The sequence below is a fragment of the Nematostella vectensis genome, chromosome 1 (assembly GCF_932526225.1).
Source record: "Nematostella vectensis chromosome 1, jaNemVect1.1, whole genome shotgun sequence".
Taxonomy (NCBI): domain Eukaryota; kingdom Metazoa; phylum Cnidaria; class Anthozoa; order Actiniaria; family Edwardsiidae; genus Nematostella; species Nematostella vectensis.
The window spans coordinates 13486860-13507007 of NC_064034.1; the positions used below are offsets into that span (position 1 = coordinate 13486860).

At 38.9% G+C, this 20148-nt stretch overlaps 2 protein-coding genes and 1 long non-coding RNA gene across 3 annotated transcripts in view; all 3 read left to right on the forward strand.

The window, feature by feature from the left end:
- The window catches only part of LOC5515909, a 30566-nt gene extending 27482 nt beyond the window's left edge, over positions 1-3084 (forward strand). Inside the window, exons 3-4 of the mRNA XM_001635979.3 lie at positions 6-1450; positions 2818-3084. Coding sequence (XP_001636029.2) covers positions 6-1450; positions 2818-2824 — 1452 coding nt within the window. The 3' untranslated portion in view covers positions 2825-3084. The remainder of the gene's footprint in view (positions 1-5; positions 1451-2817) is intronic.
- A 2331-nt stretch (positions 3085-5415) lies between these two features.
- Positions 5416-8616, forward strand: LOC5515863 (extracellular calcium-sensing receptor). Its single transcript, XM_001635978.3, has one exon. It carries the CDS (start codon positions 5714-5716, stop codon positions 8444-8446), a length of 2733 nt encoding a protein of 910 aa, XP_001636028.3. The 5' UTR covers positions 5416-5713; the 3' UTR covers positions 8447-8616.
- A 7100-nt stretch (positions 8617-15716) lies between these two features.
- On the forward strand, positions 15717-17793 carry LOC5515908. The gene is made up of 2 exons (XR_004297031.2): positions 15717-16353; positions 16560-17793. It is a non-coding gene; the product is annotated as an uncharacterized LOC5515908 (long non-coding RNA).
- The last annotated feature ends 2355 nt before the right edge of the window (positions 17794-20148 follow it).

Below are 20148 nucleotides of genomic sequence, written 5' to 3' on the forward strand. Positions count from 1 at the left end.
CGCAGGATCGCTCCAATGAAAACAAGCGCTGGACACAACAACAGCCTTCACTTGGAGAACCTGTCTCCAAAGAGGAATCCATGAAACAATGGAGTCAGCCAGTTCAACTTGCAGGATATGAAAGAAGCGGAAATGATGTCAAAGTTTATCACAATGTTAGTGAAGATAAACAAGGTGATGTCACAGTTGTCACTAAAACAAAACGGGTGGTAACAAACAACACGCGTTATGAAATCAAAAACGATCATGAGCCAGAAACCATCACAACTGTTAGAGTAGAAAGACCTAAAATACAGCTACATGGCGTCAAACAGCAGAGAATTGCTGATAAGCCATATGGCAGTGTGGTCATTAGTGTTGGTGAGGACATCAACTCTGGCATAAAGACTACCCAGCAGCAATATCAACAGCAGTCTTGGCAAACGAATACCAAACCACAGATTAAAGAATTCAAAATAGTGAATGAGAAAAAAAGTAATCAAACTAGAAATGGAGTTGAAATTCAACCTGAAAGTATAATGAATGCCACATATATGACTGTACAAAGTGCACCATCCCAACAAAGTGGACAGGGACAGGCTTTGGGGCAGCAAGAGCATTATGTTGGTGGCAAGAAGACGTTTCAAATAGCAATTGACACCCAAGATGGATTGCCCCCAAAAGTTGTACAGCAAGGCAGAGGACAACAATTGGAAGGTAGAATTGTAACAGCAAGCTCACAACCCAGGGAAGGCGTACACTTAAATCAAAGGCATGCACAAATGAAGGAAATAGCTTATCAACAACATACAGCGATGACAAGCATGCCACACCATCGTGAAATGAAAGTGATTCAGACATCTGTAAAGACATCTAAACAGCAAGCTGGTACTTCAGGAGAGAAAGAAAAAAATGGCCTAATCCAGGGAGTAACATCCACACAAGGCAGTCAGATGAATGGTCACTGGCAGATGACCTCAAGTCAAGCAATAGCTACATCCAAATCTTTACAACAGCCATCTTCGATACAGATTGATCTATCCAATAATAACAAAGCACAAGAAGGCAACAAGCAGATAACACAGAAAGGTTTTTCGTATGTTGCTGGTCCACAGATACTGACCCATCAGTCAGTCATCTCAAGAGAAACACGAGTGGTGAAAGAGGGTGATCCTGAATATGAGGCTCTCATGATGCAAGCGCAAAGTCAATGGAGCATGCAAGGGCAACATGACAAGGTCACCACCACCAAAAAGCCAATTGAAAAGCGGGTCTCTCTTGGAGCTAATTCACAGAATGCTCCACAAAGGATGCAAATAGTCCACGAGTTGAGAGGCAAGAAAGGAGAGTTGACAAGTGGTAAGAATAGGGGGGTGTTGATTGAGTACAGTGGAGAAGCCACACCAAGTCAGAAGGGTCAGAGAGGATATCAAGTTACTGAAGTGGCCCAACAGGTTGTAGTACAGAAAAGGTATGTATTATGTCACTATTCATGCAAATGCAAACAGTGAAAATGTAATTTTTCATTTGCACTGACTTGAATAAGCATCATAGATAATAAAACGTTTGGGCATAACCATAAGCCAAAGCATATGCCTACTAGTTGGCTTGAATCACAGTTGATTTCATAAACAAATGCTACATTGGTCACCAACACGCTTAAGAACTAGCAAGGGAAGTCGACAAATTGATTGTCAACTTGTAAAAAAAAAACAATTCCTGACTTTATGATGAATATTTGCAAGTTCCAATGTGCCCAACGTTTTGTGGAATCAACTGTAAAACCACAAATGCATTCCTGCAAGGGCCGATTTTGCACTGCAGAAATGCCAAATACCAAAGCGGAGGCCAGCAGTGGTGATAGCATCATTATAAATGATATACAAAGTTAGAAAGCATTATGATAAGGACAAGAGGTGATGTCGAAGGGAAAGTAATAATTGCTACATTTTATGTGACACTTGTAGATGAGGACAATTTTTTATATGGGACAGTTTTTAGTTGTAACAAACACTAGCATGCCAGCTTTCAAGCAGCTACAGCTGTCACATAAAAATTGGCCAAGCATGCTCATCTACACGGGCAATAGGGGACTTGCACTAAAGGATCGCATGATTTTTTGGGTGCCAAACTAGCCCGCATTTAGTGGCAAAATAACAGCAACAAAATTCTTATTCAGCGTTTATGAAAAAGCCAGAATTATTTTCTGCCAGAAAGGGTTTAGTTTCATTTAAAGTTTCACTTTTTTCGTCGTTCTCTGGTGTGACGGCCACATTCATTGCTGATTTTTTTGTTTGATTATTTTGTTTTGAATTTGCCACCCAGAAAGGTCACGTGATCTCTTAGAGCAAGTCCCCTATTTTAGAAAAAATTGCCACATAAAAATTGCTTGTGTAAACGGGGCTTTAAGTTTTTACCCATAAGCTCATTTCAATTACGAAATTATTCAACCAGTGAGGGAGTAAGAACTAAATCTATCATACCTTGATAACATAAGTTTGCAGATTTAGCCTTTTAGTTCTGTTTTGTGTATAGAGGGAAACCTTAACAAGCGACGTCCGACGGCGAAGGTTTTACACATTCACTTTGATAAAATCAGTGTCACCATCTTCTATTTCAAAGCCCTCTTTTCTGTTTGATGTAGCTTAGTGAATATCCCGTAAAAATACCCAGCCTACCTACTCAGATAAAACAGTAATAACAAGTTTTGTTGTTGTTTTGTCGCTTGTGACCGTAGAATACGCTGACCATTTACGTGCGGGCTCAGCGCAAAAGGCGGGAATTTCTCAACCACAGTCTTTTTTTTACTAATATTTTTAATATTTTTCTTTTCCACAGGAAGTAAAAACAGAGAAGCAAGAACGTGTCATCGCTAAACCAATAATTATTTTGAATAATATTCTTAAGCTACATAGATTATAGTTCACAAGAAACCAAAGATATTTTTTGGATTTCTTGTTATCTCAGTGTTTTGAGAATTTGGCTGGCCCACCAAATTTTTGAATATTGACCACTCGTTTTTTAATATTTAGTAAAAATAAATAAATAAGTGCTTGTTATGTATATAGCTTTGAAATGATAAATAAAACAGGTTTCAGAATGCTTGCAAAGTCAAAATTGTAAATTTAACTCAAAAATCGGAGCCGTGGCTGCCCCCCGATCACCCCCCCGGCCCGTGTTTCTGTATTCTACCCCTCTTCTCGTGTTTCGAGGCATGCTATAACTCTGAACTTCATTCTGATTCTGTATTAATGTCTCGGCGTTTTCACTGTACAGGCTATCTCTAGACGCACGAAAAAGCCAATAAGATGCGCCCGTCGAGTTGCCGTTCTGGCTGACTCATTAACAGTTGTAGTTCCAGTTTCGTTAAACTCTTATCAGCTCGGAATATTTCATTTTCTGGAAACACTTTTTTGTTTTGACATCGAGGCATCAAAGCATTGAAACAACCAATCATAGATCAAATTGTAAGATGACGCCATAACACCCTCTGGACCGAAGTAAAAAACATGGCGGCCATACAGAGAAGAGAATAAGAGCATAAAACAGTATCTTTCTGCTTTTTGGTAGGGTTTTAGACGTATCAAAACTTGAAAGACTTGTACAAAAGCCTTTGGGCGCAAAGATGTGGTAAAATTTATATTTCGAAAATTTATATATCTCTTAAAACCACAGAGACTTGATATGCATACTGTGTGTAGCTAAATATAAATAACCTTATGAAGTCGTTTCGTCAATGTGTTTAAATGATAGATCGGCCGCGAAAATCAATAATTTATTAACACCTTTATTCAAGTGCCTTGTAGGTGTTAAACAGGACTGTATGCTGAGCCCAACGCTGTTCAATTTATATGTACACGACCTTCCTGAGCAGCTAGACACTGGCAACATAGACGATATTAATATCAACGGCAAACCTCTAAGTTGTTTGCTTTATGCAGATGATCTTGTCATTTCCTTAAAATCGGAAAAAGGACTCAAAACTATCTCGACAAGGTCCAACATTTTTGCAAGCAAACAGACCTGAAGGTCAATATTAAGAACAAACGAAAATTCTCATTTTCAACAACAACGGTAAAAAAATGAACATCTCGTTTTACATCAATTATGTCAGACTTGAAAATGTCAAGTCATACAAATACCTCGTACTACATTTATCGGCATTTGGAAATTTTGCTCTGGCAAAACAAGAGCTAAAAAAGACAGCCCTGAAAGCACTTTACAAATTGAGAAAAGAATTAGGAGACTACTTTAGAGCTGATCCTAAACTCACAATGAAGCTTTTTGATACGCTGATAGCCCCCTTTTCTACTGTATGGGAGTGAGGTTTGGGGTATAGGAACCGCTACAAATGAAAAAGAGCCAATAGAACAAATTCATATAAAGTTCTGTAAAATATTGCTCGGCGTTGGTAAAGGTGCAAGTAATAACGCATGCAGAGGCGAACTTGAAGGCTACCCATGAGAACAAAGGCAAAAATGCGATCTTTAAAATTATGGCTGAAATTATCTAATGTAAACGAAACGCAGAAACTTTCGAAAACTGCATACAACTGGATTAAGGAGGTGGACAACAAAGCCTTCTGGAGTTATGAAATAAATAAAATTGGCTCAATCAAAATGGGCTGGGAGATATATGGGAATGCCAAAATCTAATAACTGATAATTTTAATGCAATTGAAAAATTAATAAAACAAAGAATACAAGACGTTGAGTTACAGTTCGGCGACATACATGATGACATATAAGAAAAGAATCCAACCAACAAAACAAACTTAGAACCTATAGAATATTCAAAACAACATTCGAATTTGAAACATATATCACGCCAGGTCACCAATATAAACCACAGAATCGTGCTGATAAAACTGCGAATTAGCAATCATAAGCTCGAAATCGAAGCTGCGCGTTATCGAAAACCTTACAAAAGAGCAAATGAGAGGATATGCCCTATTTGCGCTACCGGTGGGGTGGAGGATGAGGTTCATTTCCTGACAAGATGCCCCAAATTTTGTGATGAAAGAGCCAAACTTTTCACAAACATACAAATGGCAACAAACAATAATGTTAATCGAATGTTAGAAAATGACCTCTTCCTCCTTCTCATTAATCCACCGACAAAACTTAAAAAAATAATAGCAAAATTTATTGCCAAAATCACTGCGTTACGAAGCACAATAACGTTGTAGTCCTTCATCGCATGTGAAACTTATTCTATTTGGAACTAATCCCATGTACACAATCTGTAAAAGGACCAAATAAAAAATATGTATGTATGTGGAGGGACATGTATATTCAGTCAAAAAAGCAGAGTTTTTCAATTACCATTTCGTAATGGTAATTGCTACGGTTATTTCGGCACTTATCTAAGATGACGCATTCCGCATTGTTCCGAATACCGCTTGAAGACTGGGACGGATGTTGTGACGTCATCTGTTATTGGCACTCTTCGATATTTGCAGTATCGAACGTTTAAAACCTTTAAGGAATCATGTATTCTGCTCCTGCTTAATTCGATTTTATCCACCTGGTATATTGATTATTCAATGCGACGATATTCGGCCGTCTTTCCGGTCCTAATATCTGTGCTATTTAACATCATTTGAAAAGAAATTGAGTTGTTATCATCGCCCTCAGGATGAATCACAACTAATGGAATATTAGTGGGGTAATCAGTGGATTTTTGTTATCTTTTTCCCTGTTTGTGTTTCGCCGTCAAGGCACTCAAGAATTGAATGAAGACTACAGTGCAAGATATACTTTTTTCCGAAATGAAGAAACGATGTAATGTTCCCTTCACTGTCCCTTTGTGGATACTTCTATTAATGCTGGTAGGTGTTCTGCCCTCGTGTATATGTTTACACCAAAATGACCTTTGGAGAAACGGAGATGTAATGCTTGGGGGTCTTTTCCCCATCCATCTAACATACACAGATAACAAATGTATACGGCTCCGTCCAGAGGCTCTTGTTCTTTCCGAAGCTATGAGCCTAGCAGTCGAAGAAATTAACAATAGCCAAGACATTCTGCCTAATGTTACCATAGGGTATGTCATTCGCGATACGTGTGGTAGCGAACAAATTGCAATTAAGTCTGCTGCAGACTTTTCGTTCACGAACAGCTTGATGTTTGAATCCCGATATAAACAAGCAGTGAATGATTGTCGACCATATGTGATGGATTCCAACTATACCAGTCTATCCCCTATTATGTCTGTCATCGGTGGTGAAGACTCCAGAGTTTCTAAAAACGTTGCAAGTGTATTACAACTAAATGATATCCCTCAAATAAGCTATGGGGCCTCAAGTGCTGAGCTGTCCAACAGTCAGTTTTCCACATTTTTTCGCACTGTTCCATCTGACAATTTTCAATCGCATGCAATGGTTGACATAATTATGCATTATGAGTGGAGTTGTGTTGCATTAATTGGAACAGATGATGTCTATGGGAGGAGTGGAGTCAATACATTTGTAGAAGCAGGAAAGGCAAGCAACCTTTGTATCGCATCCATGGATCTGTTCCCAGTTCATGACTACCAAGAGAAAATCAAAGAGATAATAATAAAACTGAAAGGGATGGTACATGTAGACATCATAGTTCTTTATAGCCTTTCTGCTCAGGCTGTTAACATATTTGATGAAGCTTTGGAACAAGGTATGACTGGCAAAACTTGGATAGCAAGTGATGGCTGGGCAAGATCTCCTCTCGTCAGACAGAGCCGTTACATCCCTATTATTCAAGGTACCATTGGGCTTGAATTCCGTGATGTCAAGCATGAGTTACTTGAAGACCACCTTCTCAACATCACCAGTTCAACTCATAAGGGCTTATGGTGGTCACAGTTTTGGAGTGAGCTATTCAACTGCAGTACTGGTCACGTTAAGAGTGAAAAAACCTGTAATGGTTCTGAGAGGATATCAAGGGAATTGTACCAGAACAAATTACATGGACCATTAATTGCATATGTCAGAGATGCTGTCTATGCCTCTGCACATGCACTACACACTTTATTGATTTGTAACTCCACCAAGAGCTGCAAAATGAAACTATCCAATCTTACTACTGAGATGGTTGTCACATCATTAAGGAGTCTTTCTTTTCAAGGATTAACAGGCTATCTGGACTTTTCAAAGGGAGAGGTCCAAGCACAGTATGATGTTCTTAATATTCAATTGCATGGTAAAGAACTAAATTCTGTGAATGTTGGAACTTGGAATGTAACATCAATTTACTTGAATGACAATCAAATTCAGTGGTCTAATGGTAAAATACCTAGGTCCACATGTGGTGATGTTTGCCAACCAGGTACATTCAAAAGCAGTACAATCCAGTGCATATGGGCATGTGTACCTTGCTCAGGGGACACAATAACTTCTATACCTGGCAGCATCAAATGTGACAAGTGCAAAGAGGGATACATTGCAAATGCTAATCATACAGAATGTGTTGAGGTTCCTCCTGATTACATAAGCCCTAGTCACCCTTGGGGTATTGCTCTAATGACACTTACTGTACTATGTCTGACAGCCACCATGACAGTAATAGGTATTTTTGTATATAACCATAACACACCCATTGTGACAGAGACAGGGAGGCTCCTTAATTTTGCTTTACTGTTTGAAATCTTGTTTTCATATATATTTAACATACTTTTGCTGCAAAAACCATCTGATAGCACGTGTGTATTCTTGGGAGTTTACTTTTACTTAGTCTACACAAGTGCTGTTTTGACATTCATTTTAAAAGTTTACAATATCCGTCGCATTATGGACTCGCCCAGGAAACTAAGTATAAGACTCAACTCAATGACTCAACCATGCTCTGCCCCTGGGAAAAAAGCAAAGCCAATGTGGATGTACTATGTTGCAAGCCTGGCTGCATCAATGCTCTCAGTGATTCTTGCTGTAGTATGGGTGGCAATTGATGGTGTATATTGTGGCAAGGTGATCATATCTAGAGCCCAAGTTTACTACAGTTGTAAATCAATGAATTCACCAATTGGCCTATTTCTTCGAATACTCAATGTGCTTTATTTGGCAATATTGGCACTTATAGGAACTGTGTATGCTTATCGCACAAAGAATATCCCTCAGCTTCAAAAATTCCGTGAGGCCAAGCACCTTGCTTACAGTATGACTGTATTTCTGGTTACTTTATACACATTCTACCCTGGCTGGACCCTCATTCAAGGCCCTGTATTACAGGTGTTTGCCTGTTCAACAAATCTTATTGCTGCGTCAAGTGTCATCATATGTGCATTTGGGCCCAAGATTCAACTAATCTTTAGAGAACCTTTAAAGAATGCAACTACTCATGTGAGACCTATTAGTGGCTCTGTGACTGATGTTGCTTTGGGAATGGGTGTGACCTTATTGACTACAGCAAGAGGTCGCTCTGTGACTGTTTTGAGCTCAAGCCAATCCACACCGCCCTCCATTCGGATGTCTACCATACACTCATGTGCATGATACTATCAAATAACAATACAGATACTGATAAATTTATTTGATATGAGTCAATTATGTACTTTAAAAGGGATGCACATTTTTTCTTGGGTGATGTCTAATTAATCTTCTTAGCTCAGCAATTCTGTAGGACTTATTTGGAGGCTAATAAAAAGATGACAAGGTACTCCAAATTGTTGTTGATGATGATGATGATGATGATGATGATGATGATGATGATGATGATGATGATGATGATGATGATGATGATGATGGTGAGGCATGTCAACCTCTTTTTATATTTCGCTCTTTTGGGCATTACTTTATCAGTTTGGGAGATGAAAAACCTTTCAGCATTGCCAAAATTCAAAATTTAATTTAAATTGCAGCTCTACTAATTTATATGAGTGATGATACATTTTTCTATTAATGCAATTCTAAGCACTGTTGACACAGACTCATCCGTGTATTTGTATAAACTTTGACAAGAAAAAATACATTTATATTAAAAAAGTTCAAATAAAAAAAATAAATGTTATTTCGCTATAAAATTCCGTCCATATTGAGTTAACGTATGGGACAAACATTTTTCTAATCACTTTTAATCCACTCTGGAAGCTAACAGGCGTTCAATTCAATTCATGCTACCTTAATTTAGTTACAAAATCATCCGGAAAAAAAAATTCGGACATTTCAACGGTTCGGACATTTCAAGGTATCGGCATATTCATCGTCATCATTTTGCCCTAACATTAAAATATTCCGGCAGGTCTTGCTTTTTTATACTCAAATCCAGGTTTTCCCGGTAGGTTGGAGGGCGACCGGACCGACTCAAAGGAAGGGGACCAATTTATAAAAAATATGGCGGGAGGGAAATTTCTCAATTCTAGCTCCCATATATTTCTTCTAGCATTTCGGTCCCAAGAGGGGAGGGGGAGGGGCAGCACACCCCTGAATCCGCCACTGATTTAGCTTCGCATTTATCGCCCTCTGTTTCACGCCACCGCGGAGGGGGAGGGGCTGGTGGGGCTGAAGCTCCACCACTTGTCAAGAAATTTACATATATTTCTTATATTTAGCCCCCTCAATTTTATGGTACATTCTTACTTATCAGCCCTACCACTTGGAAGTATGCTCAGCGGTCCTTGTGTTTTAGAAATTTCTTGGACTTGATACTGTGCACATCCCTACTCAAGAAAGCCAAAATATCAGTTCTGTGCTTAGTCTCTGCGATCCTTCGCACAGAAAATTTTTATATTGTATATTCTACATAAACAACACACAAGGTGTGAGGAGTGACGCGCACCAGTTTATTGGAGACGATATTACAAGTATAGATGTAATGTAAAATATACAAACATGTTCATGTATCAACTACCAGAAGACTGGGGAAAAACAACCCCGGAAAAAAAAAACGACGCGTTATGCAAACTGGTAAGGTCAAGTGAAAAACGAATGTTATTAGCTAAATATATAGGCATGAGTGAACCTCTAGGGAACGCGCAAGGCGCGAATTCCGAATGCCCAACACAAACACATTTCTGTCAAGAGAGCATAAGAGAGGGACACTTTGGTATTACCCGCGCGCGCCATCGGTTCCGAAGCTAGCTATTTTTAGTAACCACCACCCCACCACTGCGCGTGAGCATTTTTACTCACCCTACCCCGCGTATTGGCATTTACATCTTGTTGTTTGCCGCTGTTTTGTGACTTGAAACCGAAAAAAAACTATTTGCACAAATACCATTGAAAATTTCATTCTAGCATCAAGGATACGGGCAGTTGCGGTTTATTAAGGGGATGTAGTACTTCGAGAATTGCAAGATTTCGAAGACGAGACTTCATTCAAATTCAAGAGCGGAAAACCGTTTTCGCTCTTACTTGCTGCTTCACGCCCGTAGCCAGGATTTTGAGCGGGGTGGTTCGTTTTTTTCCATTTCAGAGTACCAAATTTCCGGTATACCCCTCTCCTCGCCTTATTACATTAGGTAATCAATCTTGTATATAAAATGTTATTAATATGGTGCTTTTTAACATATATCGATAATAATAAAGATAATTATTATAAAATATTTTTATAGTCATTTTAATAATACATTGATGTGCACGGTATATCTCCAGCTAAACGTTATATATTTTTGTTTGTTCTGAGCGAACCTTCAAGCCGGGTGGGGGGGTTCGTCCGAACCCCCCGAACCCCCCCTGGCTACGGGCCTGTGCTTCTTCCTGGTTTCTCAACGTTCATTATCTTCCTAATGGTCAAACGAAATCTGTAAGTTAGACATTAGATATGGTATTTTTGTGAATATTCCGGTGAATTGAGAAGAAATCCAAGAAAAATACATTTCATAAAACTATATATCCTTGTAGCGAGGGAATGCATTTTTCTGAGCTTTTGTAATAGTGAGAAATTATTGAGGGAGATATTACTGTTCTTCTTTGATGTTGTTATTATTATATGTTATATTATTATGCTGTTATGGGATTTGAATCAAACGCGGTATAACAGTGATTTTATCGCTCGTCGGTTTTTTCTTTCTTTAACTTACTTCGCCGTTCAGACAAACAAAACAGTCAAACTATTTAGGGATTTAGATTTCTGTGAGTATATTTGCCAATCTTGCTTACTTAAGTTAGACTCGTTTTCTTCTTCCGAGTTATTTTACATAATCTCTTTTCATTCCTATCGAGTTGGCAAAACAACAACACGCAACCCGCGGGGAAGTAGAACAAAATAAAAGGAGCGAATTCGCACGCGCAGTGGTGGTGGTGGTGGTGGTGGGGGGGGGGGGGGGGGGTTGGTTACTAAAAATAGCCAGACTCGGAATCGACATGGCGCGCGGGTAATACCAAAGTGTCCCTCTCTTATCTTATGATCTCTTGATTCTGTGTGCCATGGCTTTTAAAAGTGTGAAATAAAATGTGGAAAGTACTGCATCAGATACAAGAGGCGAGTACTCAGGAGGGGAGGGGGAGGGCAGTCACAGGTCATATGGAAAGTAAGAGACTGCGGTATAAAAGGCGCTCGCTTGGTGCAAGAGCAGAATTCCATAAAAAGAAACAAAAGAGATATGATCAAGTTCGAAATAATGTCTTAAACATCAATGGTGCAAAAACAGCTGTATTTTCAATCTTCTATGGTGACTGGACAGATAAGAAATGGAGAATGGAGCGATTTTTAAGCAATAAAGTTTTCAGGTTTCGTTATTTTCACGCGCGCTGAAGAATAGCGTCATTTTTAACGAGCGCTCGCTGTTTTTAAATTAAATTTTTGTCTTTCACAATTTTTGTCGTTGTTATCGTAGAAAACCACTCCCAAGAAGCTCGCCGTTATTGCCTTGTGTATACAGAACATTATTTTCAACTTCGAAATGATCAAAGTTAATCTACAATCTGCTTTTTTTAGATATTTATGGAGCTCTGCACTTGACGTGGACTAGCGGGTCCTTGTTTAAATAAGAAATTACCTACCTATGGCTGCCAAGAGGGGGAGCCCGAAAGTAAATACAGCTGCGTAGGAGGCTAGGGGTGCGCGAGCCTGAAAATACTGAAAACACATGTTCTGATCTAAATTTAGGACAGGCGTAAAAAGTAGATGACTTGACAAAAGATGTTTTTTTTTCAGGATCATTTACGATATTTTTAGGTCTATATTCACAGTTCATTTTCCGGGCTTTTGTTGTATCGTCGTGGGTTTTTATAGTCACTGCGGGGATAAATCCATTTTTAGCTCTGGCTAAAAATAAGAAAAAAAACTTCAAAGACTCTCCATGGTTACCCTAGACATTTTCCTTGACCTTGGGCGATTGTTTTGTCTGCCTATTTTTTTCTCGTTTAATTTCTGCTTTGATATCCTAATAGAAGAGCCAAGTAGCCCTGAATACCCAGAAAAAGTCTCAAAATTCGGCGCCGCGTTGCTTGTTTTCAAGTTCTCGCTTGCCTTTGAATTCTTTTTTCCGGATTTAGTCGCAATCCTAGGTTACCCGTGACCTTCAAAGGTAGAGAAGAAATACAGTAAATTTCATTATTTAATTTTGAAAAAGTGATAATTTTGTTTTGCGTTCTTGAAAAAAATATCCCAATGTTATGAATATGAGCGACTGTTATGTTTTACTTTTAATGTCACGCTAAAAAAAAAGAGAGCTCTCGTGCATAACGGTAGTAACAAAACTTTTCATCAAAAGGTTAAATTCGCGTTGTCTGTAATCTTCTTGAGTCGATTAGGAGTCAATTGTTTTTGACTATTGAAATAGTTCAGCGGGAGGCGCTGATACACGGAGGCGGTGTTTGACAGTGGTGAAATCACGCAATACATGCCCGGGCCTATCAGCAACGCAATAAAAGCGATAACCAGATAACTTTACAAGTTTCACTATGCGTACAGCGATACTATACTAGCTGCGCAAAGTGCCAACATATGTAAACAAAATAGTGTCACGAACATTCAAGTGCTAATACGTCACAAGCCGTATTTCTACTCAGATTTGATCCCAAAAGATAAGGCCTATACTCCGTGGGAAAACAAAAAAACGAAAAAATGACATTGCGCCTCAAGGCGAGACTTCTGCAATAAAACAAGGGAACTTGATCTGGGAAATCGAAATCTACTCTGATCCCAGAGCCTCGAGCGTCTTTCTATTCACTAAATAGAGAGACGCACGAGGCTCTGGAACCAGGGTAATCGAAATCAGTTTGAGTTAATAATTCGATACTGCGCAAATTTACATGTGATCAAATGCGAGTTCATGCCGGAAAAATTCAAGTTACTCGAGTTTGAGTTAGCAGGGTTTGAATATCTAATCCCTGGTTATAGTGCACTAGTGAAGCTAGAAGGCAACGAGTCGTGCTTCTATGCAAGAAGCCTGTGTGCATAATATCGAGTAATAAACGTCGAAATGACGAAACAAAATGTTCAAATAAAGCCGAAATGAAATTCGTGACGCAAGAAAAGCATATTCTGTTAGGTTCTGAGGATTTAATTAAATAAAAAAGGGAACAAAACACACCAAGAAATCCAAGTGTAATAAGTATGCTTATCTCAAATGTCTGTAAACATTAGCTCGAGAAATAGGATTCTCCTACGTGACTTGTTTACGAATTACGTCACGGTGCATTTCGCTTTTGCTTGTGTCGCGCATTCATAAAACCGTGTAGACCTGTGTTGTCCTAAGAAGTGAAACAGTTTTTAAAGAAGTCTGCTATGCTCTTTCTTATTAAAAATAGATTTGATTAAAACTTATTTTGAAACTGACGTTAGGCGGAAAATAAGCCGAGGAAATTAGTCTATCAACAATGTATGGCGTTACAGAAAGTTGAAGGATTCTCGATTACACCCTAATCTGAAAATCGTTCTATAACCGAGCTAACCTCCCTCCAATAACCAGCTCATGTTTTTTTAATTTTTTTTTTTATTCTGGACTTCTGTTGTGTAGTATCATCCCACATATACTTTTGTAGTTGAGAAGAAGATATATCTCGGATTCACTGTTGTTCCATATGATATTTCCGGCATATTTAAACCTGGCTTTGTTGTACAGGGTGCAGTATCTTCTCTAACGGTACAGACCGGAAGTGAGATCAATGAGAGGTCAAGTCGGAAGTCCGCTCATAAACCCCACCGGAAGTACGACAGACCAACCAAAAAACTGCCTTATCAATTGAACTTTCAAGGGATATACAAATCCTTTTCCCAGATACATTACGATATTATAGATACATTATAGCTGAAAAGAATCGGGCTTATTGAATACCGCGAGATCTGCAAGCCTAATTTTTGGGTCGGCTCTTTTTTAAGAACTAGGCTAACAGGGAAAGTCGATTCTAATAAAGATACCTCTCTAGGATCTGAACCATTTGGGATTTTTCGGTGAATGCTCGAAAAAAAATGGTTTTTGAATTCTGAACTCTAGTTCATACTTTTGCGCTCGTGTATTTAATTTTTGTAACAAAAAGTGTTTTTAGAAATTCAGCATTTTCTTGATAAGAAATGTAATCATTTTTTTTTGTAAAACATTTGTGATTTCTCGAGAAACATATTTCTAAGGCATAGCATATCATTTTCTTTTCTAATACCTGCCAATTGTCATTAGCAGCAATACTATATACGCATGCCCAACGGATTTTCTAGTGCCGAATCTGTTCACACCCTAAGAGTGTAGCGTCCCTGTGTACGTGTCCGATCAACCTGTTTGCATTGCTCTAGAATAAAAGCACAACCTGCCTAGGGACATGCAGGTAAACACCTCCGCCAATATTTACCCAAGTCGAGTTTACCCCTCATTAAAATGAGTGAACTTGGAAAGTTGTTTACATCGAGACATTTTCTTATTAAAAAAAATCACAAGATTCTTTTTTAGAAACTCACTACAATCCTCAGTTGTAATAAATATACATACATTCTTACATTCTTTGTATATATATGAGCAGATAATTCCAGGTGCTTATCAAACTAAGTATAGGATATACATGAACTGATTATTTATGTAATGCATTCGAGAGAGATAAGATGGAAATTACATATTTTCCCCTAAAACATCTAGAGAAATGCAGTGGATAATGCATTTCAGCCATTCCCCTTGGCTTCAGGCAGTTTATAGGTTCGATATTTTATCTAAAGATTGCAGTCTTGCGGAAAGTTTAACAGTTTCAGGGCCCATGTGTTATCTAAAGTCTGGGCGACTCCACTTAATGGGATACGTGCCACGATTGTTTTCATTTGTGACTGTTGCTAGGCAACCGTTTCCTAAAGATCATCTCACAACTTACTAACCTTGGCATAGTTAATAACAGAACCGCTTTTGGGGATTTTTTAAGGGTTTTATCAAACCGGCTTTACCGACCGTCAGTGAGTGAGTGAGTGTTTGGTCCCTAGAATAATTTCTAGTGTTATTGATATCGGGGAATGTTCTTTAGGGGTTTTGAGTCTGTGCATATTCTATTTTATAATTCAAAGAATCTGTATATATTACGGATTAATACTGGCTGCGTGCCACCTCTCTAGTACTATAGAAATCCCCGAACAATCAAGCTTATTTGTCGCAAAGCTTATATTGTCGTGTAATCAATTTTGAATGGTGGTTTAGGTTGCGCTTGTGGTTGACTACTTTATATGGGCCTTTAGGATCTTTATATCCCTGTAGAATAATTTCTAAATCCCTTTAAGGTGTTTTCTCGGATGAACAAAAACGCTGGCTTTGCATAATTTGAGATCATAAGCATCAGGAAGCTGTGTCGTAAGCACTTGATCCGCGAATTGTGTCTAACCATTTTTTTTTTTTTTTGATTTAGCGATGAATAATACAAAAAGCGAAGTAAGGGTGCCTAATTGATCGCTAGGCGATAATAAACGGTAAACACGCATAAGCATTGAAACAATCATGCGATCTGAAAATAATAAGGGTACACTAGTACGGAAATCTTTTTATAGAATGTGTGAGGCGATGTGAATCGAGTCACACACTGGCAAAAATCCAACTCGCTGCCAGCCAATTAGAAGTCGCTTAGAATAGAATCGACCAATAGGATTTGAGGTAACGCAGCGCTGAGTTTAGGTCGTGTGGAGGGCACGAGCGGGAATTGAGTTCCACAACATTAGTAAAGAATAAAAACTCAAACAACAACAGAGTGGAGCAGAGCTAAGACAAACCAGTCGCGTGTGCCACGATCGAACTTAGAATGTACTTAAGAAGTTCACAAATTTTATTCGCAGTGTTTGTGGCCCCTCAGGATAGCATAATGGAGAGAAGAAAAGTTATTATTGACGTTGCATCGCAACTCAAACGGATTGGCGATGAGATTGACAGCGAAAAAGCTAAAGATTTCGCCGAGTTCCAGCAGTTACGGAATATCGTTCAAACGGCCATCCTCGCCGTTGGTGCTTTGACCGTGTCAGGAATTCTGTGGCGATGGGTGAATCGGTGATTCTTTACGAGGTGAGTATCTTATTTCGCTCAGATTTATTTGAATTTGCTGATCGTCTTTTGATACGCTATCAATCGCCCGTGAACTTACAGTCCGCATTCGCGCGCTGTCAAACAATCGAACGCGGGAAAAAATACACATAAGAAATATTTTAATTGCGTTTCGTGCAAGTGTAGAAGCTTTAGAGATTATATTTCATTTTGTTTATCTATTCCAGTGCTGTCAAGGCTTAGGAAGTGGATGGGTTTCTCGGATGAGAAAAAGTATTTATTGCTACGCCATTGATGAAGAAGAGGTTTCCTGTCAAAGAAATCTTATCGTTCGTCGCCATACGACCTTGGAAGGTCACTTTCTGCTTGCGCTCTTGCCAGGAGAACGATTGTTAAAATCATCACGTAACAACAGAGACTGTGACTCCAGGAGTCCATTAATATTATTTTTCAATTTCAAGAAAAGATTGGCTCATATTGAGTGATTATTTCCCTATGGGAAGACCTCTCTTCAAGAAGAGACCCAGCTGACATTACAGTTACTATTTTGAACTGCTACATTTTGGGTAGCAAATAAGCTTGTCAAGGGAGATACAAAGGTTAAAGCCGGTTATACGGCGGAATACTCGGATATGAGCCAAAAATACAAGATTGCTGACTTCGCACCGAGATTGCCCTCGGGGGGCAAACGGCGGTCAGCTACTCGCAATGATCAGAGGACGGATTAGGAACGCTGAATTTGATTTACTTGAAAGTCAACACTGTAAGTGTGGCGTATTGTTGAGCGCAGCTCACTGAAACTTCCGGCAAGGTTAAATCCACTGTTAACCCGCCGCAAATGTTCCGTTTTGCAGCGTGGGCAGTTTCTCGCTTTGTTTACCTCCTTTGCGTTTATGCGTGACGGTCTATTGTAAAGTTCATCAGGGGATAAATCTTCGCGATGAGGCTTGGAGTGAAATGGTGTGATCTCATACTGACGAGCAAACAATAGGCAGTTCACCTTCACAGTAGCCCGGGTCACGTTCAAGCCTGTTCCTATAGAATAGAACCATTTATTTTACACATCGTAACAACTTTATTTTCATTCTGTGCTCGTGCCTTTAATCCCTTTAATTTATACCAGCAATCTAAATCAGAACTCGATAAAGGCTTTGTATTTTTGTATTGATCGACTATTTAATAATGAGCCCCTGCTTTTTGCGAGGTATTGTTTTCTTTGTCAAGCTTTATTTTATGCGCTTCGGCGTTCGTAGATAGAGAGCAGTATCTAATGTGTCTGTAAATAATACCTCCTTCAGAATCCGCGGATATTGTAAATATTTTGTAATTACTTGTACAGCTGTAAATAATGTAAAAAGTAAATCATGATAGTTCGTTTTAGAGCTTCACTCTACCGCTTCAAATGCCACAAAATTCACAAAGGAGAAATAGATATTAAATAAGATAGAAAACATGCAAAAATACAATAAAGAAAAGAATATATCATAAATCAAACTTGTGTGTTGTTGCGTTTTTTTCAATTTGAGATTACAGCTGCATCCACAATATTGTTTGAGATTTAAATGGCATGATAAACTAATTGAGGTATCTATTGTCTAATGACGGTAGCTCTGATGTTTGCGAAAACCAACTTTAATATTATAAATGTTAATTAGTTCTCATCACAAAGACAGTTATCAACACTACTGGGAGAATCGGCAATTATCGACACAGCTTTCAACAAAATAGGCCATTAAGGTGAAATCAAATTCTCAGACGTTTCTCCAGACTTGGCAACAATTATACTGTTTTCGATAGACCGTTTTGAAAAGATATGTCTATGACCCTAGGATTACAAATTCATTTGCGTCAAGCTATGTCTTGGCTTATTTTGCCCCCATGCAAGAACAATAGCCCTTTGTGTGTTGTTTATATAGTCGAGAGCTACGAGAATGAGGGAAAGTCCCTGTGCGACTCAACAATAAAAAATCACCATGTATTTATTATGTATTCGCTAAATGATGCAATGGCTGGAAAAAGCACATTTTACCGCAGGTGATGGTAATTTCTAAACATGGCCATATATTTAATAGACTATTTAAGTGGTCATTTAACAAACGTATAATTGATAATGTCAATTTCATAATCACGTGACGACACTTGAGAGAAAGTTCTAGAATATCACGACGGGATTTCTTTGTTTCTGTGAGCTTAATGCGTTTTTCTAGTCCTGTAAAAAGAGAGAGGAAAGAAAGAACAAACAATTAAAATACACAAAAGCCTTATTTTTTGTTGAAGTGCCGTAATATCGTGGCAAAACAAATATGGTAGCTAAACTTATTTTGATAATTGCATCTGGGGTATCCCCATTATCACAAGGTGCATGGTAACGGTAATTCTGATCTTATGAAATACTCATATCTTCTAATCAAGATATTTTTGGTTGACCTTTATAGTGGCTAGGGCCATTTTAAAACAAATGAATGAATCAGCACAACGAATCAGGGAAGCTTTTTTCTTCTGCATTCAGCGAATCGTTTCTAGGGTTTTGAAGAAAGGGCGAAAAAGGATAGGTTTCATGAAAATAGATCTGGTTATGTGTTTCTTGAGTTTTTCAGGTTTTGTGACTAAGGGTCGGTCGAGAAAAGGGGGTTTAGCTTATCCTTTGGAATATTTCTACCTACCTGACGTTTTAAAATAAACAATTCTGAACACATCAACAATTTTACCCTTTATTCCTGAAAAGAAAGTAATCCATTGATGAAGGAATGGTGGATGCGAAAGGAATCCATCTCTAGCAAACACAGCTCTAAGAACACGTCATGTGTCAAGTATAATTAATCTTGTTCAGCTTGTTGATTGCTCACTCCCTTCCACTTTCAAAACAGTGCTACCTTTTTCGGGGAATCTCCCCTAGAAGAGTGGCAGGATAAGGGATTATTTCAATTGTTACATTTGGTGCGAAAATACAATGGTACTTTAAAGATCAGTCGTCGCCTTGCATTTATTTCATTACTGGGCGGAAGCCATGACATTGGCGGCACCAGGGGAGGGGGGAGGGTGGATAGTGTCCTCTACCCTTCAGGGTTAGCAAAACGGCAACCAACAATGCGTGTTTGGCAGGAGAAGCATCCATGAGGTCTATTAATTTTTGGTTAAGCTCAGTACTCCAGAAAACTGTACTAACACGGCTGCCAATGCATTACGTGAAACAGTAATAGAATCGCAGTCATGGGTAAATAAATTAAAGACAGTTGTAAATCGACTAGGCCAAATGGGGTTCATGTCACAAGCGCCAACAAGAAATTGAACTCGAAGCTTATTAGACAAAGGACGGAGGATATTGAATTTTACACATAAAGATTAACGAAATAGCAGCGCATATCGGAGCGCAAAAACACCAGCGCTTTCTTTTTCTTTTTACGCCAACCTATGTACTTGTATACGAGTCCCCCCCCCCCCCTCGCTACCCCCACCTCTCCACCCCACCTCTCGAGAAATAACCCTGCATCCACCCCTGGCATGACGTTGTTTTTTCGGGCCCTTGGACAACATCCGCTAGCCCGTCAATGCAAGTTAACCAGTTGCTTATGCACAATTCATGCTAGGTTTAAAAAAAAATACTTACATTGGTGCATTGTGAGCAGCTAATTCTTTTCGCATCGTGGAACTGATGCTTTGCGCACCGTAAGTAGCTTTGCCTTAGCGCACTGAGAGTATTTGTTCCTTTGCGCACCGTGAGTAGGTGAAGCATTTTGCATTGAAGTAGTTGAGCCTTTGCGCACCGTGTGTAACCTATGAGCCTTTGCGCACCGTGTGTAACCTATGAGCCTTTGC

Excerpts from the sequence above, each read along its gene's own strand:
- LOC5515863 (XM_001635978.3), top strand. The coding sequence starts at position 5,714 with ATGAAGACTACAGTGCAAGATATACTTTTTTCCGAAATGAAGAAACGA.